The following is a 23,265-nucleotide window of genomic DNA, read 5'->3' as shown; positions in this document are numbered from 1 at the left end:
GTGACACAGCAGGGGTCAGCCCTGGGATGAGTAATTTTTCTCCAGGGTATGGGGATGCTTATTGGCCTTGTTGCTCAACATGCAGCTTGGAGGAGAAACATAAAGGGAAGTTGAAATGGGTGTTGGACTGCTCTAAGAGTGGAAAGGATTAAGCAGTACCTTGGACACAGATCCCTCCACCAGAAGCCTGTTTGATTCTAAGTGCTTCTGCCTGAAAGGAAACTCAGCTCATAGGGAGGAAAACTGCAGAGATTGAGCTCCTTGCTGGAGCTGAAGTTCTCCTGAAAGGGAGGACAGCGAGGTGAGCAGAGAGATGGAGACTTCCTCTGTGCTTCTCTGCAACGGTTGCATTTCCTGGCAATGGCTTCTGATCACAGGTAAGTGTACTCACTCTCTGTGTAGGAGGATGGGAACTTGGAGGCAGGCTGGAGTGTCCTTAAAAGGACAGGAGTCTGAGAGGAGACTTCAGGTTTCTGTGTGCAGCCATGGTGCAGAAATGAGGGACAGAGGCTCGGCATCCTGAAGCTCTCACTGGACAGGAAGTGATGAGAAGCACGAAAGAGCCTCAGACACTGCCTATTCATAGTCAATAACATTAGCTGCAATTTCCTGAACTATGCTGTTCCCAATATGACAGGGTGACTCTTTGAGGGAGTGAGTGAGTGAGAGGGAACTGGGATCAATATGTAAAATAAGAAAACAAAATTAAAAAAAAAAAAAAGAGAAATCAAACAGGGGTGTACCACTGAGATGGCCCAGTATGCGAAGATAAGACAATCTGAATTTAGTCCTCTACTCCCTCATGATGGATGGAGAGAAAAGCTTCACGCAGTCTCTCATCTGTCTTCCACCCAGGTGCTGTGGCGTGTACCCACACATGGGGACCCTGGGACACTTTTCCCTACAGGTGCTGTGGCATGGACCTCTACTTTCACCCATTGAGACATTGTTCTCTACGCAGATATAGGGCACACCTTCCTTTCTTCCTTCCTTCCTTCCTTCCTTCCTCCCTCCCTTCCATCCTTCCTTCCTTCCTTTCTTTTTTTATTTTTTTTTGCTAAAGAGATTTTGAAAAATACTTAATCTCTTTATTTTTAATTTTCATTTTACAATTTTCTCTCCATCCCTCCCTTTCTCCCTTCCTCCCTCCCTCTTTCTCTCTCTCCTACCCTCCCATGCCCCCCAACCACCCTCCCCTCCCCTCCCTGCCCACTCCACATGTAAGGTGATGCCTTCCAGGAGAGATCAACAAAATCTGTCAAGTCATTTGGAGTAGGGACTAGGCCTACTACCTCTAGGCTAAGGGAGTATCCCTCCATGGGGAATATGCTCCCAAAGTCCTTTCATGCACCAGGATACATCCTGGTTCCACTGTCAGAGGTCCCATACACTGCCCAGGCCTTCTAGCTGAGACCCATGTTCAGGGAGTCTGAGTCAGTCCAATGCTGGATTCCCAGCTATCAGTCTGGGGGCCCATTATCTCCTCCTTGTTCAGGTCAGTTGTCTCTATGTGTTTCTGTAGCCTGGTCTTGTCCTCCGTCTCTGCATCTGGATTCCAATTTGGCTCAGTGTTTAGTTGTGGGTGCCTGCTTCTGTTTCCATCAGCTACTAGATGAGGGCTCTATGATGATGAATAATCATCAATTAGTCATCAATCTCATTATCAGGGAAGGGCATTTAAGGTAGACTTTCCACTGTTGCTCAAATTGTTCGTTGGGGTCATCCTTAGAAGTCTCTGGACATTTCTCTAGAGTCAGTTTTCTCTTCAAACCTATAATGGCTCCCTCTTTTATGATCTCTCTCTCTCTCTTCCCCCTCTCTCTCTTTTCTCACATCTATTCCTCCCCTGACTCAATCTTCCTAGTCCCACGTGTTTTCTTCTCTTCTCCGTCTCTTTCTCCTAGCTCCCTCTCCACTCACTGTCCTCCCCAATATGCTCAGGAGATCTTGTCCCTTTCCCCTTTTGTGAGGGAGCTTATATGAATCGTTCAGAATCTTCCTTGTATCCTAGTTTCTCTGGTGGTGTGAATTATACGCTGCTGATCTTTTGTTCTATATCTAAAATCCATATATGAGTGAGGACATACCATGTTCCTCTTTTTGTGACTGAGTTACCTCATTCAGGATGGTTTCTTCAAGTTCCATCCATTTGCCTGCGAATTTCAAGATTCCATTGTTTTTTTTTTTTTTCTTCCCGCAGAGTAGTATTCCACTGTGTAAATGTACCACATCTTCTTTATCCATTCTTCAGTTGAGGGGCATCTGGGTTGTGTCCAGGTTCTTGCTATTACAAATAATGCTGCTACGAACATAGTTGAACAGATGTCTTTGTTGCATGGATGTGAATCATTTGGGTATATGCCTAAGAGGGGGATTCCTGGGTCCTGTGGTAGACTGATTTCCATTTTCCTGAGGAACTACCATACTGATCTGCCAAATGGCTGTATGAGTTTGCACTCCCACCAGCAGTGGAGGAGTGTTCCCCTTTCTCCACATCCTCTCCAGCATAAGTTGTTATTGATGTTTCTAATTTTAGCCATTCTGGCAGGAGTAAGATGGTATCTCAGAGTTGTTTTGATTTGCATTTCCCTGATAGCTAAGGATGTTGAGCACTTTCTTAAGTGTCTTTCAGCCTTTTTGATTCCTCTATTGAGAATTCTCTCTTCACTTCTGTACCCCATTTTTTAATGGGGTTATTTGATGTTTTGTTGACTAGTTTCTTGAGTTGTTTGTATATTTTGGAGATCAGCCCTTTGTCAGATATAGGGTTGGTGAAGGTTTTTTCCCAGTCCTTGGGCTGCTGTTATGTCTTGTTGACTGTGTCCTTTGCCTTACAGAAGCTTGAGGAGGTCCTATTTATGAGTTGTCGATCTCAGTGTCTGTGGTACTGGAGTTATGTTCAGAAATCTGTCTCCTGTACCAATTTGTTCAGGGGTGTCTCCCACTTTCTCTTCTAAGAGGTTCAGTGTGGCTGGATTGATATTGAGGTCTTTGATCCATTTGGACTTGAGTTTTGTGCATGGCGATAGACATAGGTCTATCTGCAGTGTTCTAGACACCATCATCAAGTTGTGCCAACACTATTTTTTGAAGATAATTTCCTTCCCCCCATTGTATACTTTTAGCTGTTTTGTCAAAAATAACGTGTTTGTAGGTGGTGTGGGTTAATATAAGGATTTTCGATTCCATTGGTCTACCTTTCTATTTTTATGCCAATACCAGGCTGTTTTCAGGACTATAGATCTACAGTAGAACTTTAAAGTCAGGGATGGTGATACCTTCTGAAGTTCCTTTATTGTACAGGGTTGTTTTGGTCATCCTGGGTTTTTTTGTTTTTCCATATAAAGTTGATTATTATCCTTTCAAGGTCAGTGAAGAATTGCGCTGGGATTTTGATGGGGATTGCATTGAATCTGTAGATTGCTTTTGGCAAGATTGCTATTTTTACTATGTTTATCCTACCTATCCAAGAGCATGGGAGGTCTTTCCATTTTCTGGCATCTTCTTTAATTTCTTTCTTTAAAGACACAAAGTTCCTGCTATATAGGTCTTTCACTTGTTTGGTAAGTGTTACCTCATGATACTTTATGTTGTTTGGGGCTATTGTAATGGGTGATGTTTCTCTGATTTCTTTTTCAGCCCCTTTGTTGTCTGTATATAGTAGGGCTACTGTTTCTTTTCTTTTCTTTTTTTTTTTTTGAGTTTATCTGGTATCCTCCTAGTTTTCTGAAGGTATTTATCAGCTGTGGTAGTTTTTTTTTTTTTGATTGCTTATGTAAACTATCATATCATCTGCAAATAGTGAAAGTTTGATTTCTTCCTTTCCAATTTGGATCCCCTTGATCTCCTTTTGCTGTCTTATTGCTTTAGGTAGAACTTCAAGTACAATATTGAAGAGATATGGAGAGAGAGGGCAGTCTTGTTCCTGATTTTAGAGGAATCACCTTAAGCTTCTCTCCATTCAGTTTGATGTTGGCTGTTGGTTTACCATATATTGCTTTTAGTATGTTTAGGTATGTGCCTGTTATCCTTGACCTCTTCTAGATCTTTATCATGAAAGTGTGTTGATTTTTGACAAAGACTTTTTCAGCATCTAGTGAGATGATCATGTGGTTTTTCTTTTTCAGTTTGTTTATATGGTGGATCACATTGACAGATTTTTGTATGTTGACCCATCCCTGTAACCCAAGGATGAAGCCTGCTTGGTCATGGTGGTTGATTTCTCTGATGTGTTCTTGGATTTGATTTGCTAGTATTTTATTGAGTATTTTTGCAACAATGTTCATGAGGAATATTGGTCTGTAGTTTTCTTTCTTAGTTCTGTCTTTGTGTGGCTTGGGTACCAAGGTGATTGTGGCCTTGTAAAAAGATTTTGGTAATGAACCTTCTGTTTCTATTATGTGGAAAAATTTGAGGAGTATTGGTATATCTTTCTTGAATTTCCTGCACTGAAGCCATCTTGCCTTTGGCTTTTTTTTTTTTTTTTTTTTTGGTTGGGAGGCTTTTGATGACTGCTTCTATGTCATTAAGGGTTATAGGTCTATTTAAGTTATCTGTTCTTGATTTAATTTTAGTAAGTGATAGTTATCCAGAAATTTGTCCATTTCCTTTGAATTTTCAAATTTTGTGGAGTACAGGTTTTCAAATTATGGCCTGAAAATTGTGTGGATTTCCTCAGTGTCCGTTATTATGTTCCCCTTTTCATTTCTGATTTTGTTAATTTGCATGTTCTCTCTCTGCTTTTTGGTTAGTTTGGATAAAGATTTGTCTATCTTGTTGATTTTCTCAAAAAGCCAAATCTTTGTTCCATTGAATTTTCATATTTCCTGGTTTCTACTTTATTGATTTCAGCCCTCAAATTGATTATTTCCTGGCATCTACTCCTCTGGAGTGAGTTTGCTTCTTTTTGTTCTAGGGCTTTCAGTTGCGCTGTTAATTCTCTAATGTGACTATCCCTTTTTTCTTCATATGTGCACTTAGTGCCATGAACTTCCCTCATAACACTGCTTTCAAAGTGTCCCGTAAGTTCGGGTGTGTTGTGTCCTCATTCTTGTTGAATTCTAGGAAGTCCTTAATTTCTTTCTTCCTTCCTTTCTTTCTTTCTTCCTTCCTTCCTTCCTTCCTTCCTTCCTTCCTTCCTTCCTTCCTTTCTTATTTGACCCAGGTATGGTGCAATTGCACATTGTTTAGTTTCCATGAGTTTGTATGGTTTCTGTGATTTGTGTTGTTCTGAGTTCCAACATTAAAGCATGGTGGTCTGTGCCTGAAACAGAGTACAAGCTGATCCTACATTCCAAACAGCTGGACAAAACAGCCCTACAGACTACAGCTAGGATATCTGAATCTTCTTCAAATCCCCCAAGACAGCGCCCCTTACCAGCAGGAAGTAGTTTGGAAAGAACGACGCCCAAATTCCCAAATATTGTGTATAAATGTTTGTCTTCATTTAATTGGACTTTGTTATATAAAATTAAATAAAAAAATTATATATATAAAAAAAGCATGGTGGTCTGATAAGATACAGGGGACTATTTCATTTTTTTTGTATGTGTTGAGGTTTGTTATGTTGCCTAGTATGTGGTCAATTTTAGAGAAGGTTCCATGTAGGACAGAGAAGAAGGTATATTCTTTCGTGTTCTATAGATGTCTGTGAAACCCAATTGAGACATAACTTCTGTTAGTTCTTTTATTTCTTTGTTAAGTTTCTGACTGGTCCTGTCTAGCGGTGAGAGTGGGGTGTTGAAGTCTCCCATTATGAGTGTGTGAGGTTTTATGTGAGCTTTGAGTTTTAGTAGCATTTCTTTTACGAATGTGGGTGTCTTTGTATTTGGGACATAGATGTTCAGAATTGAGACTTTGTGCTGATGGATTGCTCCTGTGATGAATATGAAATTACCTTCTTCATCTCTTTTGATTGATTTTGGTTTGAAGTCTAACTTGTTAGATTTTAGGATAGCCACACCTGCTTGCTTCTTGGTTCCATTTTATTGGAAGATCTTTTCTCAACCCTTTACCCTGAGGTCATGTCTGTTTTTGAAGCTCAGATGTGTTTCTTGTATGCAGCAGAAGCCTGCGTGTTTTTTTTTTTTTCAGGTGAGTTAAGACCTTAATGTTGAGGGAAAGTAAGTACCATTGATTGTTAATTCTTGTTTGTTTTGGGTTTGTTGTTGTTGTTGGTACTGTGAGTATATTCACCCTGCTTTATTTACCCTTGGGTTCTGGTGAAGTGGGATTATCTATTGCCTATGTCTTTGTGAGTGTAGTTAACTTCCTTGAGTTGGAGTTTTCCTTCCAGAACTTTCTGTAGGGCTGGATTTGTAGATATGCATTGTGAAAATCTGGCTTTGTCATTGAATATCTTGTTTTCTCCATGTATAGTGATTGAGAGTTTTGCTGGGTATAATAGCCTAGGCTGGCATCCCTGGGCTCTTAATTTGTAGAACATCTATCCAGGACCTTCTGGCCTTGAGAGTTTCCATGGAGAAGTCAGGTGTAATTTTGATAGGTCTGCCTTTATATGTTACCTGTCCTTTTTCCTTTGCTGCTCTTAGTATTCTTTCTTTGTTCTGTATGTTAGGTGTTTTGATTATTTTGTGTCCAGGGGTCTTTTTTCTTTGGTCCAGTCTATTTGGTGTTCGGTATGCTTCTTGTACTCTCATGGGCATGTCCTTCTTCAGATTGGGATAATTTTCTTCAAAGATTTTATTGAATATGTTTTCTGCACCTTTGATTTTGGCTTCTTTGCCTTCCTCTATGCCTATTCTTCTTAGGTTTGGCCTTTTCACGGTGTCCCACATTTCCTGGATGTTTTATGTTAAGGATTTGTTGGATATCAGATTTTCTTTGGTCGATGAATCTATTTCCTCTAGTTTATCTTCTGCGCCTGAGATTCTCTCTTCCATCTCTTATATTCTGTTGGTTATGCTTGTGTCTGTAGTTCCTGATCATTTGCCCATTTGTCTATTTCTAGGATTTCTTCAGTTTGTGTTTTCTTTATTGTCTCTATTTTAGTTTTGAAGTCTTGAACTGTTTCCTTCATCTGTTTGTTTTCTCTTGGCTTTCCTTACTTTCTTTAAGAGATTTGTTCATTTAATGCGGTTTTTTTTTTTTGGGTTTGTTTTTTTCTTCAATTTCGTTGAGGGATTTTCTTACATCATCTTTGAAGGCCTCTATCATTTTCATGAAGATATTTTTTTAAGTAATTCTCTTCTGCTTCATCTGCTTTGGGGTGTTCAGATCTAGTTGGTGTAGAGTCCCTAGATTCTGGTGGTGTAATGCTTGTCTTTCTGTTGTTAGGTGTTTTCTTTTTTTTTGCCATCTTCTCATTGCTTCTTCCAGTGGGTACAGGTGGGTCTCTCTCTCTCTCTCTCTCTCTCTCTCTCTCTCTCTCCCCTCTCTCTCTCTCTCTCTCTCTCTCTCTCTCTCTCTCTCTCTCTCTCTCTCCTACTCCCAAGGTAGGCTTAGGTGGGTCAGAAGTTCAATGTCTGTAGCTCTGGGTGGTCCAAGATCTCTAGGAGGTCTATTTTCAGGCAGGGCATAGTGATGGGGGTTAAAGATCTGGCAGGTAGGGACTCAAGGTCCTGCACAGATAGGCAGCTCTCTGGACAGGGCCCGGAGCTCTGGAAGAGGACAGGTGGTGGTGGGGGTCAGAGATCAGGCAGGCGGGGACTCAGGGTGGTCCCACGTGGATAGGCAGGTCTAGTGTGCTCAGAGCAGCTCTAGGAAGTTCCCCAACGATGGAGGGATTGTTGGATCCACCCTCTGTTTCAGTGTTCAACCAGAGCAGTGGGGCAGTGGGCTAGGTAGGGCATGGGGTGGGGGGAGGGCAGGCTCTTTGTGGGCAGGGCATACATTTCATACACACGTATGCATACACCTGCCTTCATAACTGCACAGATACAACACAAGAACAATTGCAAAAAACTTAATCACACTTGAGTGCAATTCTTGTCAATAACTCCAATTTGACAACGATCCAGTTAATCCCATGCTTGCTTCCTTCTTTCCTTCCTTCCTCTTTGCCTTCTCTCTCCCTCCCATTTTCTTTCCCATTTTCTTTTCCCTTTTGTTATAGCTACACGTCTTTTCCAGGAGCTTTTAACTTTCCAAAACATTCACACTAATCCCTGTCCTCACAATTCCCTGGCTTTTGTGGAATTGATGTCAGGGCATCTGCAAGATGAATTCATGAGTTGTTTGGAATTGCAAAGGAACAGATAAAAAGTCAGAAAGTGAAGCCTGTCCAGAGAAGGAGTTCAGAGGGGCGTTGTTCCTCATACCAAATGCTCTATGTGAGAAGCAATATGGGGCACTGTTTGGGGGAGCCAGGCAGACACCTGAGCAGAGTATTCCTAAGAGAGTCAGTGACACAGTCTGGGGCTTTGAGTGGGTGGAAGTCATGTTGCTCATGTCTGCCAAGGAGGGTGGACACACTGGTACCCTCACATACAAGCTGAGTGATGATGAAATCTGCTCAACATTGATTTTTTTTTATCTGTTGCCTTCTAGCATCCATTTTAACATGCTGGCACCTCTCCACCACCACTGCTCACGTCACCATTGACTTTGTCCCGCCCCATGTGGTTGAAGGTGAAAACGTCCTTCTCCTGGTCCAAGATCTGCCAGAGAATCTCACAACCTTAGCCTGGTACAAAGAGGTGAAAATTATACACAATATAATAGCAATATACTCACTGAACAATGATTTAAGTGTTCCAGGGCCTCTGCACAGTGGTAGAGAGACAGTGTACCGCAATGGATCTCTGCTGCTCAGAAATGTCACAAAGAAGGATATAGGAATCTATACCCTACAAACCTTGAATAAACTTGCAGATACTGTGTCAACAACATCCATGTACCTTCTCGTGTACAGTAAGTGGTTCTTTGTGTTTTCTGGGTTGTGGGTTGGATTCATTCCATTGGACACTCACGATATAAGGTCCTGTGCCTTCCTTTCCTGTGGACTGCCCTTTTATTTTGGGGTATGAGGATTCAGTGCAGGACCCTCATGGTTTAGAATAATGGCAATAGATCAGAATTCTTCATTTGACTTCACTTTGTAGACAGGTGGGCAGGTGGTGGTAATTTAGCCAAGGATATCAGCCTTTGTCTAGACTGTTGGGTTTCTTACCAGGATTGTGTCCTTAAGAAAGACCCAAGGGGAATGAACATTTGACCTGATGGAGGAAAACATGGGACCCTCACAGAGATGTGAGCAGCAAGACACCCTGGCCCCATACCTGTGTCCCAGAATCAACTACAGGTGGCCTTGAGAATCAGTTCATAAAGGTTGGATTTTGACTTCCTGATAGCAGGAGACCATGCTTTTTCATGGTCCAAGTCCTGCGTCTTTGGAACCAGCCAAAGCACTGTCTTGAGCTATGTGGTTAGCGTAGGTCCCTTAGACATCTTCTTCACAGACTAAACAAGGATACCTAAGCCTAGTAGGTGCTCAGTTCATTACCTGTATGTTCTGATGGGCTTATCAGACTTTTCAGGAAGGTCAGAGAAAATAAGGACAGGGAGAGGGGGTACATCCACCTGACACGTATACTCTGGGTCCTACTCATTGACCTGTAGGAAAATGGCTACAGGCTATGGTGATCTGGACAGCTTCCAGACATGAGTTTTAGCTCCCCAGTGATTACCAGGGATGTCATTAGGACAATCAAATGGCAGAAAAGTATTTGCTTGCACCAGAAATTTACCTAGGAACCTGGTTCCGCTGCTGTTCTTACAGACCCAGAATCATGGTCAGTGGGCTCAGATCTACTGGCCTCTGAATGCATGTGCAACACTCCTAGAGGGTCATGTTACTTTTCCCTCTTTATGTATTTCCTTTGGATATGGCATGATATCCAAGGGGAACCTGTTAGACAGAGGCCCAGGACATCTCAGAAAGACCATGGAGCACATGGGAAGACCCATTGCTCAGTTCAGCAGAGGAAGCATATGCATGGTCTTAAAATCTTGCCTGGACGAAAGACCTCACAGCCATTTTCCAGGAGTCAAGTCACCTCCTCCCACAAACCCAGGATATGACACCCCTGACACATTCTGAGCCTTTGTCCTTGGTCAGAAACCTGATTAGTGTCTCCATTGAGAATATATTTGTTCTCTTCCCATCAGTGGTCCTTTTAGAGTGAAACAGATATGTCTGTCGCTTTCCTGGTGGGAGCAGTCTATGTTTGCAGAGCACTGAGGGCACATTGAAGACTTGGGTGCCTTGGTGGTTTTCTGTGTCATGCAGTTGTGTAGACTTACCCTTGCGGTAGCTTTGAAACCAAGGCCAGAACATAGCAAGGGGCAGTCCCAGGGACAGCTGGTATTTTCAGATGTCAGAGGCTATCGCTGTATGTTCTAGGGGACAGAAACTTTTTGGTGACTAGCTTCTTGAGTTCTTTGCATGTTTTGGAGATCAGCTCTCTCTGGCAGATGTGGGATTGATGAAGTTCGCTTCCCATTCTGTGGGCTGCTGTTTTGTGTAGCTGACGGTGTCCTTTGCCTTACAGAAGCGTCTCAGTTTCAGGAGGTCCCATTTATTAACTCTCAACCTCAGTTTCTGCACTACTGGTGTTATGTTCAGGAGGACTCCTGTACCAATTCGCTCCAGGGTACTCCCTACTTTCTCTTCTAAGAGGTTCAGTATGGCTGAATTTATGTTGAGGTCTTTGGTCCAATTGGACTTACGTTTTGTGCATGGATGGCAATAGACACATAGGAAATGACAAGTGCAGGGACACGGAGGACATGGAAGTCAGTAAAGGACGGGAAGACACCCACTCACACACCTAAGCTAAGCAATGGACACACCTGCTGAGGACGCAGGGCCTCATCTTAGCCAAATAGGGAGGTCCAGTTATTGATTGGCCTCTGTCTTCCCTTCTAGCCCCCCATTGTGGGTGCCCTTCCACCTGTGCCCAGCCCGCTATTGAAACAGTGCCATCCAGCATTGCAGAAGGAGAAAGTGTCCTTCTAGTGGCTCACCATCTCCCGAAGAATCTTCGAGCCTTTTTCTGGTACAAAGGAGGGATTGTGTCCAAGGACATTGAGGTTGCCTGGCACCAAATAGCCAAGAATACAACTGGTTTTGGCCCTGCTCACAGCGGTAGAGAGATAGTTTACAGCAATGGATCCCTGCTGCTCCAGAACGTCACCTGGAATGACACTGGATTCTACACCCTACGAACCCTGAGTACAGAGTTGAAAACTAAACTAATACGTGTGCAACTCCAATTGGACAGTAAGTGACTGTTGTGATCATCCAGTCCTGGCTTGTATGTACACACAGGAATCTCTTGTCTGACCTGTGCATACTTTCTCGTTCTGTGCTGTGTCCCATGTTGGTGTTTGAGCACTTAGTGGGGGACACATACACTAGAGACAAATAGCCATAGATCAACTCTTGCCTTGACTGAACCCTCAGAAGTGTGTGTGTGTGTGTGTGTGAGATGGGAAAGGGTAAGTCAATTCAAGTGCATTAGACTTTGTCTTGTCTTTGTTCTTCTCGCCATGAACATGGCACTGACAAGGTCACTGTTGACATCAGGCATATCTTGGGACCCTCAGAGATAGGTGAGCACCAGGAATCCCTGTCTCCAGCCCTCCCTCCTAGGCTTGACTATAGGTGACCTTGGGGAGTATTTTCCCAGGTTTGGACACTTACTTCATTGTGGAGCTGAGAGAAAACAACAGTTTTTGGATGTCCATATATCACAGCATGTGAAACCAACTAGTGCACTGTTCTGAGAACCACATTTAAGCTAGTTCACCTGGGTGCCCCCTTATGAGACTCATCATGGAGGTCAGAGCTAGACAGAGGCCCAGGCCACCAGCTAACACTTTTGATGCACTTATGAGGATTCACAGGAAGATCAAGGTCCCCAAGGTGAAGAGCAGATTGTCACAGGTCCACTTGGTGTGTGCTTGTCCTCTGGGGTTCACCCCAGGGAATTCCCTCATGCAGGCAAATAGCAACAGGCTTTGATGTTATTTACATCCCCCAGACATGAACTACAGTCATCCTGTTGATCGCCAGGTGGTGATATTAGCTCACAGTCGAACCCCGAGGTTCTGGTTTCCTGGAGAAGATGAAAGAAATTGTCCCAATAGACCTGGAGGTCCCTCCCACAGGCCAATGTGACCTACTGGTGCTTCCATTGGCTGAGAAAAGTACTGTGCTTGGGGACCAAGTTCAGCCTCCTTCCTTCTAGCATAGAGAAGGAGAGGGTGACCACAGAGCAATTGCCAAGCAAAGGATAGAGATGTCAGGGTGGGCATGGGCAAACCTGAACCATACCTCAGCCGACAATTCAGGTTTCTATTTGAAACCCGCAACAGCTGGGTGAGACTACACCTCCTTTCCATATCACCAGACGGGACATGGATCTCTAGATACAACTGTTCCTGGATGTCTGTCCTGGATCAGAGTTTGAATGGTCATCCTAGTGACAAGCAACGAGTGTTCTTCCCCTGAGGATCCCCTTTCTTGCCATCACAGACATCTGTCTGTCTGAGAGCAAATTCCACCTTACCAGAGCACCGAGGACACAAGCAGAGTTTCTGTGCCACAGAGAATACATAGGGATGAGATAGTTCCCCTCCTCAGTGCTACAGAGCCAAGGCCAGGGCACAGCAGAGGACAACCCTGGGGTGAGCTGTTAGGCTTTGGGACATAGGCATGACCCACTGGTCACTGTGTGGTCAGGAGGGCTATACTATAAAGAGATATGGGAAGAGAATCACCAACTAATGCCAAGGAGAGGAGGGAGAGTTGCCTCAGATAAGGACCCACCCATAGTCCATGTGGATCTTTGATGGGCTTCTGCCTTGTACATGGCTTAGCTCAGAGGGAGACAAGACAGCAGAGCTGACTGTGGGACAGAGGAGTATGGTAACAGTGCTGCATCTTTTGGAGACCCTGCCTTGTCAAAGGGATAAATATTCTTACCTTGTCCAAGGGGCACCATGGGCAAGGGTTAGTCTCATAAGCGAAGATAATTCACTAGCCATGTGTGGGAGGGAGTACCTCAGGCCCTTGGTGGAGTCTCTAAGAAGGACAAGAGTCTGAAGGAGAATCAAGGTGTGGACAGAGGTCCTGCAGCAGGAAGTTATCAGTGAACAGGAAATGGTAATGGGAACGGTTGAAACGGGCATTGCTTTCTATTCAATGACAATCAGGTTTGGCTGCTGTATTCTGAAGGCGGATGCTCCCAACTAAAACAAGTGACAAAGAAAAGAATCTGACCTGGGTGGGTGAGTGAGCTGTTTCATTGAGTGAAGGCAAATTCTGCCAGGCCCCGTGACCTGAGTTTAGTCACCATGTCCCATGTGGTGGAAGGAGAGATACCTCTCACTCCTCAAAGTTGTCCTCTGCCCCACACATACTATGGCACACACCTAGCAATATACACATCTATGTAGGAATGCACATGTGTTCACACCTGCATGCAATCATGAACACATGAAGTGGAAATAAATATAAAAAAGTAAATAAATCCCAGGACATGCTGGACCTTGGAACATTTGTTGCTTATTCATTGATTGATTGATTGATTCATTCTCCACAGCTGTTAGAACCTTCTCTAAAATGAGATTAACCCTTGTCTTCACAATAATGTATTTGAAGTGGACTTGAAGATAGTAGAGTCAAGGAAGCTCAAAGCTGAGGTCAGGTGCTGGCTGGAACCACAAGAGGAAAAATATAAGCAACAGAAAAGTCAGAGTCAGGTGTCAAGGTTTGTAGGGAAACAAGCCAGGAAGTCATCCCCCTATTCCAGATTGAATGTGAGCAGGGGTGTGGGACCATGTTAACAACTGATCAGAGTGTCATACAGAGAAAATAACACGTGTGGGACACTGAATGCATGGAGGTCATACCGTGACTCACCTAGTAGGACAGGGAGACACCCATCTTGACTGAGCAATGGACTCACGTGCTCAGGACACAGGGCCCCAACTTAGGCAAATACAAAAGTCCTACTACTAATGCATCTCTCTTCCCTTCTAGCCTCCCATTGTGGGCAACATCCCTCCACCCAGCCAACTGTTGAATCAGTTCCACCCAGAGTTGCTGAAGGAGGAAGCGCTCTTTTAGTGGTTCACAATCTCCCGAAGAATATTCGAGCCATTTTCTGGTACAAGGGTGCGATTGCTTTCAAGAACTATGAGGTTGTCCGACACAAAATAGCCACAGATTCAACTGTGCTGGGCCTTGCACACAGTGGTAGAGAGACTCTGTACAGCAATGGATCCCTGCTGCTCCAGAGCGTCACCAGGAATGACACTGGATTCTACACCCTACGGACTCTGACCTCAGATCTGAAAGTTGGACTAGTGCATGTGAAACTCCTGGTAGACAGTAAGTGATTCTCAGTGATCATTCAGCGTTCTGTGGTGTGTTTAGACACGGCACTGTCTTTTATGGCCCGTGATTAGTGTCTCCATGATGGTGTTTGAGCACCGAGTGGTGGACACACATGATGGAGACAAATGTTGATAGATCATACTTTATCATCTGACTGCTCCTCTATCAAGTAAGTCTTTGATGCAAAGTCACTCAGCCTAAGATGTCACATTATGCTCAATCTCGTGGGGATCTCAATGCAAATTACAGCGAGAAAGACCATGTAGGCACCAGACAGGAGCTTCTTGAGGAAACCACGGCATCTTAACAGAAAGGCCATCACTAGGATGCCTTGGTCATATTCAATTGTCCTAGGCTCAACTACTAGCTACCATAAGGGCACATTTTGCCCTTAGCTTTGAGTGGGAGCAATGGTTTTTGGCTGTCCATGTCAAACGGGCATTTATTTTCTCCAAACATGAGTATCGCAAATACAATCTAGGAACGGTTGCAGAGACAGTCAGTGGAGGAGTGATGCCTATTAGTTTGTTCTTCATTGCTTGCTCAGCCTTGTCTCTTATATAACTAACCCTTGAACCCTTAGGATAGGAGCTGAACTGCTTTCAGTGGGCTGGACCCTCCCACATCAATTGCCAATTTAAAATATCATACTATAGATTTGCCCACAGACCAACATGGGGGGTGGCATTTTCAATTGAGTCCTCCTCTTTCAAATTGACTGTAGCTTGTGTGACATTGACATAATACCAACAATCCTAGAATCTAAGTCTTTTCTAACACCAAGAATATCAGAGTTCCTTTGGCCCTTATCCAGTACTACACTTGTGGGATTCAGGGAAATGAAGCAAGGACATGTAGAAGTTGAAGTCAGGGGTTGTGACTGGAGTCACAAAGGAAATTGATAAATATATAAAGTGAGGTTGTGGGGTCTTTGTAGAAAAAGTTCAGAGGAGGCGTAATCTCAACCTCAGTGTGCAGTACTTGACAGGAGAGAGAGAGGCAGCTGTGTAGACACCCCAGAAGAGAGTTCCACATAGAGGAAATGATATTCAGGGGCACTCATGAAATGAAGGTCATGTTGTTGACATCCACCATGTGGGTTAGAAACACCCACACCTTCATCTTTAGGCTGAGTGATGTCTGTCATCCGTTTCTTTCCACCAAGCACAACACTCCTTATGATAACTGTTTTTCTTTTGTCTTTCAGCCTCCCTTTCTGTGTGCTGTAACCCCTTCACTTCTGTCCCACTCATGATAGAGCCAGTGCCACAGAATGCTGCTAGAGGGGAAAGCGTTCTTCTCCTTGTTCATAATCTGCCAGAAGATCTCCAAGCCTTTGCCTGGTACAAGTCAGGGTATAGCACCCAGATTTTAAAAATTGCAGAATATAGCAGGGACAGGAATTACATCACCCAGTGGCCTGACTACAGCAAAAGAGCAATGGTGTACAACAATGGATCCCTTCTGCTGCAGGATGTCATGGAGACAGATGCAGGCATCTACACCCTGCAAACATTAAACAGAGATTTCAAAGTTGAAAAAGCACATCTACAACTCCATGTGTACAGTAAGTAATTCTTTATGACCTCCAGCTGCTGGGTGTGGCTTATCCTACTTCATACACCAAACTCCCAAGACTGTGTCTGCTACCCTCCACATTGTGTGCTCACTCGAGGGTTTGGACCAGTACTAAAAGACACACATGGGGTAGACAAAATTTAATGTGTCAGAACCCCTCACTTCTCCCTACATGTTCTTTGAAGACCTATGCTTGGTAAACTCAACTCCTGGAGGTCAGCTGCAGTCAAGACACTTGGAGCCCTCACCATGCACTTGTCCCCAGAAAGACACTGTGTGAGCCAGGCAGGGTGTGGCTGGCTGATGAAGTCATTCGATCCTCACAGAGAGTGCCAGGACACCCTGGCTACAAATTTCTGTCTCTGGCTAGACTCTGGATGACACTTGGGAGCTTTCAGTTACTGTTTGGTTTAGACTTTCTGTTAGAGTTGACAAGGAATGAGATTTTATTGTTATGTGGAATCAGCTAGTGCACTGTCATGGGAACTTAGCTTAGGTCACCTGGGTATCTTCCTTAGAGAGAGCACATGGAGAGCAGAACCAGTCAGTTGCCCAGACAACTAGCTAACTGTTCCGATGGAATTATGAGCCCTCACATGAAGGTCAGGGGAAACAAAAGACAGAGTCCTTTTTGCAAGTGATTGTCCTCTGGGGTCCAGCTCTGGAATGCTCTCCTGTTGGGAAATTGTAACAGAGGTGCTGATCTGGACAGCTCCCAGACCCAAGGTACAGTTCCTCTAGTAATCATTAGGTGGCTACAGAAGGACCCAAAATCAATACCTAGAAAATTATTTCCAGGAGGCATTAGCTTAATTGTAGCCTAACTTCCATCCATGTACCTATAGTCCTGGAGGTCACTTAACAGCTTTCTTAGACATCCTGGTTGCTTCCTGTGTTTCTAAGCACACTTCTCTGCCAGAGGATCCTATGTTACTACCCGCTACCTCCTAGCACATCCCATGGGGACTTCACTAGACAAACACCAGCTGTATACCATGCAGAGACCCATGGCATGGCTAACCTGTCACTGGAAGATGGAGGGTCCCTCTGAAACTCTTCCTGGTGTGATGGAACCATCAATCTCTCTCCAGGACTCAGGTCAACCCCTGCTTCATATCCTCATGGAATCTCCTCCTGAGTCTCATGCCTGTGACTGAGAGTGGTTCTGTCCCCTTTCCTGGCCATTTTTAGCCAGTCCATTTCCAGGTTTCATGTCACCTTTCTGTGGGGAGTAAATCCCACCTTATCAGAGCATTGGGAACAGAAGGCAGGTGCTTTGCTAGGATTCCATGTCATGAAGGACCCATTGGGAGAACAGAGCAGAGTGCAGCCCTGGGGTGAGCTGTTGTCGTCTTAGGGCACAGAGATAGATGATCGCCGGCCTTGTTGCTCATTGCATGGTCTGAAAAATACATAGAGAACCCATGGGATACCAGGCAGGACTAAGAGTTGTAAGGACAGAGGATGGCCTTGGACACCATTCCCGACAACATTCACATTAACCTCAGAAGGGCCCCTGCCTGTCAGGAGGCAGAGCCCAGTGAGTGGAAGTCTGTGGCGAAGTGCTGCGGGAAAAGGTTTTCTCCACAGAGGGAGGGCAGGCAAGATGGCCGCCCCCAAGGAGGTCCACTGTGCATTTCTCTGCAAATGGTGCAGCCCCTGGTAGTGGCTGCTGTTCACAGGAGAGGAGAACATTGTCTGATAGTGTAAGGGGGAGGGGGAGGAGATCAGAGCCTGGCTGGAATCTCCTAAAGTGGAAGGAGGAAAGGCTTCAATCTAGGTGTGGTTACCTGGATGCACGCATACGCACAGGCTGGCACACACATGCTTATGCACAAACACATTCACACCCACCCACACCCACTGCACTCACACGCATAAGTTAATGCAAGCTGGAGTTGTAACTGGTGTCAGTGGCTCCATGCATGACGACTTCATAAACAGCTGGACGTGAATATCCATCAACAGACGTTCCTTCTTCCATCCACCCACATGTAGCTCAGCCCGTCCGTGTATCAGGTTTTCCAGAAAGATCAAACTACCTTTTCTAATAAAGCCCTGGCTCTAGTGGAGTGGAAGACAGACTAGGAAGCCATCATCTGGAAGTGAAGTCAGGGGTTGACTGGTCACAGAGAGGAAAGACTAGGGTCTGTAGAGGAAGAAGTGAGGTAAGGCACTCCACCTCCACATTTTCTGAGCGTGAGCAGGCATGTGAGAACGGTGAGTGTGTAAACACACGAGGAGGCTGCTTTCCCCACAGGAAGTGACACAGTCAGGTGCACAGAGGCCATGGAGGACTTTTGCTACGCCCTCCCTTGGAGTTTGACAGACACTCCCGCCCACCTTGGCTGATTGATAGTATAAGAATCTTAGTAATCAGGCTTTTCACCAAAGACAAAGGTCTTGCTTGGTATTGATGAATTTGTTTCTTTTTACCTCCACCCTCCCTTTTAGCCTGCAGGCTTCCTCCTACTGCTGCCCAGCTCTCTATTGAGTTATTGACACCCAATGTTGTTGAAGGGGAAGATGCTCTACTACTTGCTCTTAATGTCCCCGAGAACCTCGAAGCCTTTTTCTGGTACTTGAAGGCAACCATGTTCAACAGCCGTGTAATTGCACGGAAGGATATGACTAATAACATTTGGATCAGACCTGCATACATTGGTAGGGTGACTGTGTACCCCAATGGATCCCTGCTAATCCACAACACCACCCAGAAGGATGCTGGATTCTATTCCCTACAAACCTTAAGTACAGACCTTGAAATTCAAGAAACACACGTGGACCTTCACATATACAGTAAGTGATTTTTCATGATCTCTGGACTCTGGTGGGGTTAATTTTCCTTTCTACGTACAGGACGTATTGTGGGCTAATTGCCTCCTCTCTACATTCTGCCTCCACATTTGGGTTTGAGCACTTAGTGCAGGACACTAATAGGGTAGACATTACTAAAATAGACCATAATCCCTCATCACCTACAGAGGACGATGTGTGCTGAGTAACTCAGCCCAAGGATGTCAGTCAGCTTCAGAATATTGGGGTGCTCACCATGAACATGTCCTTGAGCAAGAACTATCAGGGAAACTATGTAATCGTCATGGTGAGGTGAGTTCTAGGAAGCTCTGGGTCCAGACATCTATTCCAGACTGAGCTCCAGGTGACCATGGAGACTTTGTCTCCAGGGCTAGAACTTGGCTTCCTGTCAGAGCTGACATGGAACACGGCTTTAACTGACTGTCCAAGACCCATAGAGTGTGGAACCAGCTGTGTACTGTTATGACAGCTGCAGTTAGCTAGGTCACCTGGGCACCTTTTACACCTGAATCTCAGTGGACAGGTGCCAGGACTAAGCCAACTCTTCTTAAGGGCTTAGGAGACTTCAGAGGAAGGCCAGGCTGCCCAAGGAGAGGGACAGAGGAAACAGGTCTCTAGGCAGCTCCTTGTCCTTAGGGGTCCAGCCTATGGAATTCTGTTCTGCAGGTAAGTAGTAAAAGATGTTGCTGATTTGAACAGCTCCCCATCCCAAGGTCAGGTCATTGCTCATATCTAAGCTGAATTCGGGGCCCTGACAGTGATCACTTGTGAAGGGGAACAGAGACCAGAAAACTCAGAGGCTAAACCAGGTCCACACAGGCCATGGGTGACAGATCCAAACCACAAGAACTCTATCTATTGTCACAGCCCCAAAGGATTTACTAAATGTCCATTGACTACAGAGGGGATGGTCCAGATCTCTGCAGGGTTACTGTTCTTTCCACACCCGCTTTTTCTTCACAGAACCTGTGACACAGCCCTTTGTCCAAGCCACCAGCACCATAGTTACAGCGCAGAGCTCTGTGGCTTTCACCTGCCTGTCAGGTAGTACTGGACTCTCCATCCGTTGGATGTTCAATAACCGACTTCTGCAGCTCACCGAGAGGATGACGCTGTCCCCGACGAAGTGCCGACTCAGCATAGACCCTGTCAGGATGGAGGATGCTGGAGAGTATCAGTGTGAGGCGTTCACCCCTATCAGCTCAAGGATCAGTATCCCGGTCAACCTGGTTGTAGTGAATGGCTGAACCTCTGTCCTCTTCCTACAGCAGATTTGGGGGAGTTTCTTTATTATTCTGGTACAACAAGGGGAAAAGTTATGTTACGAAAGTGACCAGTCACCCCTCAGTTACAGCCAGCATGGTGACTCATGACTGTAATCCTGGGATAAAGTTGTGCGTCCCAGGAAAGGCCGGGACATAAATAGAGACTTGGTTTCCAAAAGCAAAAAGAAGACATCAGTACAGCGAACAGAATTGCAGGAGTGAAGAGCTTAGGTTGTGGATCAATTATATAGATAATTCTCAGAATCCTTGGAAACAAAGTTTTGTGAGCTCTCCCCCCCCAAAACCGGATGCTCTGACTCCCCTGTCATATTCTCAGACATAGTCCATTCATAACTGATTCATGTAACCCCAATGCCGCCTAGTAGGACCCAGTCATCCATGTGGAGGGAGGAAGAGTGACAGGAAAAGGGACTTCCCTCTTTCCCTGTGCACATCACTGTTTACTAAATAGTTGTTTGAGGCACACATGTAAGAAACCATGCTAAAAGGCTGACCTGGACTTTTTCTATCCCGAGAGTGGCATTCACAGGGTGACCTCACACAAAGTTCCTTTTCTTGTTAACATTTCTTTCTTTCTTTCTTTCTTCCTTTTTTTTTGAGACATATATGGGATTTCCCATTTGGCCATTTCGAAGCGGGAAAGTAAGTGGCATGAACACACCCATATTTTTCATGTGGTCATCACCACTGTCTATTCCCAAGCCATTTTTAATGCAGTCATTCCCTTCTGTTCTGCCCAACCCCACCTATTTCTTTCTCCGTGCACGTGACAAAACAGGACGTTCAACTGTTTGTGGTCACTCTTCGTTCACAGAAGTACAGCTCACGTGGGGTTGCTTGCTCATAGGTTTCAGGAATTTCTGAAGAATTTTTAGGATTTTTCTATAGATAAGTTCATGTCATCTACAGACTCATTTTACAGCTGCCTGGCCACCCTTCATTTCTCTGTCTTGCCTAATTGCTCTGCATAGGACTCCTAAGGCAACACTGAGCAGGAGCAGCCACAGCAGCACCTGTGTTGATCCTGGTTGCAGAGGGAAATCTGCCAGTGTTTCTCTTGTGTATTGCCTGGGGTTGCCACATGAATGCCTCCTCCACTGGCCTGTCCTCTCCACCCAGTCTGGAAGGCATCATCATTAAAAACAGTTCACTTTGTCACATGTCTTTATTGGTTCACAGTGTCAGGGCTTGGTCACCTCAGTTTCAACCACCAGGCGGCTCCACTGTGCTGTCTAGGTGAGGCTCGGGCTGGTTTCTTTTAGTGCTGGGGCTGGTGAGGGGGAGGGGTCATCTCTTTCATTTGTTGAACAGATGTGGCCACAGCAGCAACCTTGTGCTGATCCAGGCCTTAGAGGGAAAGTTCTCAGTGTCCCCACTGAACACAGCTGGCCTTGTGTTTCCATGTGCGCCCTAACTTCTCCGGCATCGTGTTTTATTCCTAGTTTTCCTCTTTTTATTCTTAGGTGGGTGATGGTGGCGGCTTTCGCCTTTAATACCAACACTTTGGAGGCAGAAGCAGGCAGATCTCTGTGAGGTTGAGGCCAGCCTGGTCTACAAAGGGAGTCTCAGGGCAGCGGACATTATACGGAGAGACCCCGTCGTGAAAAACAAAACCAATTTAAAAAGAGTCGTTCATTTTGTCAAATAGCATCAGTATTATGTTTTTTCCTGCGTCTGTCTCTGCAGGCGCTGGGCTTGTCGGGATGTGTCTCTTTTATCTGGGCCAGGTAGCAATGAAGTACTGAGTACTCATGGAAGCCTTAGAAGTCCGGAAATGCACTGTAAGGTGTCAGCTTTCACTTCCAGTAGTAATAATGTTAATCTTTTGTAAGGATGGAAAAATTTAGCCTAATTTTCCCTAGACTCTGCCCTCTAGCAGTAAGTAGGCAAAAGGTCATTCTTGACTGTTTACTACAGGGTGGGTTACCGACAGCACCTGTGAGTGAATGAGAACAGGAAATGAACCGTGCCACACTACCCAGAAGCCCTAGCGAAAGCAGACTTCCTGGGCAAAGCGCGGCTTGGATAGTTCAAATTGATTGGTCCACACTGTATGCTATGAGATGATTGGTTTATGATGCACAGGCTTTGTTGTAATCCTATAAAAGCTGTCTGAACCCTGTACCAAGGGCTCCCAGTCCTCTACCCCACGTGGAGTGTGGCTGTGGACCCCAGTGCACTGGAATGTAAAAGACCTCATGCTTCTGCATCAAGACCGCTTCTCGTGAGTGATTTGGGGAGGGCCGCCTTTCCTGAGTCGGGGTGTGAGGGTCCAAGCCCTCCGCGGGCCTTTCACTTTTAAACACAAAGTTTTCCTTCTGCAGCATATGCAGATTGCCATGACTTCTGTGACACTGTTCCCAGCTGCTTCAACAGCAAAAGAGAGTGAAGCTCAGTGTCTCTGCATTTCAACCCCCTTCCTACATTTATTAATTACAAACTTCTACCTTAACTACACTTAGGAAAGTAGTTTAACACATGAACTCCCCCACTCACTTCAAAAAAAATGGTAACTCCCCGTCCTGCTGGTACGCTGCTTTGGGTGAGCATTGGGCCAGAGTGCGGGTCCAAAAGCCCCTCTGCCTCTGTGGAACTTCCTGGGTCTGCACCGAGCACACTGACTCACCTATCCACACGGGGCGGGCAACCTTGAGGCCAGACTGGCCTGATCTTTGGATCCCATCATCTCGGGCCCTCCACCAGAGGTGAATCTGGGACCAATTCAGGCTGAATGCCTCCCCGCCCCCCAACATCCTTCCCTGAGAACTCACTGGGTTAGCTCCATATCTCCCTCCTCCTGTATCCTGGCCCTGGATAGTATACTCCTGGTACTCTGCTCCATACACCATCCACTCCCAACCCCTTTTCCTGCTGGCCCACTGCTCTGGTTGAGATTTGGGCCAGAGTGTGGGTTCAACAACCCCTTCACCTCCATGGAACTTCCTGGGTCTGCTCTGAGCACATTGGACCTGCACAGGACCACCTTGAGGCTGCGCTCACCTAATCTTTGGACTCCATTACCTGCCCTCTGTTGGAGGAGAGACCTCCGAGAGACCTTGGAACATCCAGAGTTGTAGAAATCGAACTCCTGACCCACCTATACCCACTGGGAGAGCAGAGAGAGAGAGAGAGAGAGAGAGAGAGAGAGAGAGAGAGAGAGAGTCCACCAGCACCCACTGGAAGAAGCAATGGCAAGAAGGTAATACAAGAAAACATCCA

The 23,265-nt window shown here is 45.3% G+C and overlaps 1 protein-coding gene across 1 annotated transcript; it reads left to right on the top strand.

The window, feature by feature from the left end:
• The first annotated feature begins 157 nt into the window (after positions 1–157).
• On the top strand, positions 158–18,750 carry LOC127238678 (carcinoembryonic antigen-related cell adhesion molecule 3). Its single transcript, XM_051207342.1, has 6 exons — positions 158–377; positions 8,509–8,871; positions 10,889–11,242; positions 14,009–14,359; positions 15,573–15,932; positions 18,398–18,750. Exons 1-6 carry the CDS (start codon positions 314–316, stop codon positions 18,748–18,750), a joined length of 1,845 nt encoding a protein of 614 aa, XP_051063299.1. The 5' UTR covers positions 158–313.
• Positions 18,751–23,265: the final 4,515 nt, after the last annotated feature.

This window comes from Phodopus roborovskii, unplaced genomic scaffold (assembly GCF_943737965.1).
Source record: "Phodopus roborovskii unplaced genomic scaffold, PHOROB, whole genome shotgun sequence".
NCBI classification, from domain to species: Eukaryota; Metazoa; Chordata; class Mammalia; order Rodentia; family Cricetidae; genus Phodopus; species Phodopus roborovskii.
Note: the sequence above shows the minus strand (reverse complement) of the source record. Positions and strands in the feature narration are given on the sequence as shown.

What these genes read in the sequence shown, in the direction of transcription:
- LOC127238678 (XM_051207342.1), top strand. Translation starts at nt 314, where the DNA reads ATGGAGACTTCCTCTGTGCTTCTCTGCAACGGTTGCATTTCCTGGCAA. An exon ending in CATGTACCTTCTCGTGTACA is followed by an intron (nt 8,872 to 10,888) that starts GTAAGTGGTTCT and finishes CTTCCCTTCTAG; the next exon opens with CCCCCCATTGTGGGTGCCCT. An exon ending in TGTGAAACTCCTGGTAGACA is followed by an intron (nt 14,360 to 15,572) that starts GTAAGTGATTCT and finishes TTTGTCTTTCAG; the next exon opens with CCTCCCTTTCTGTGTGCTGT.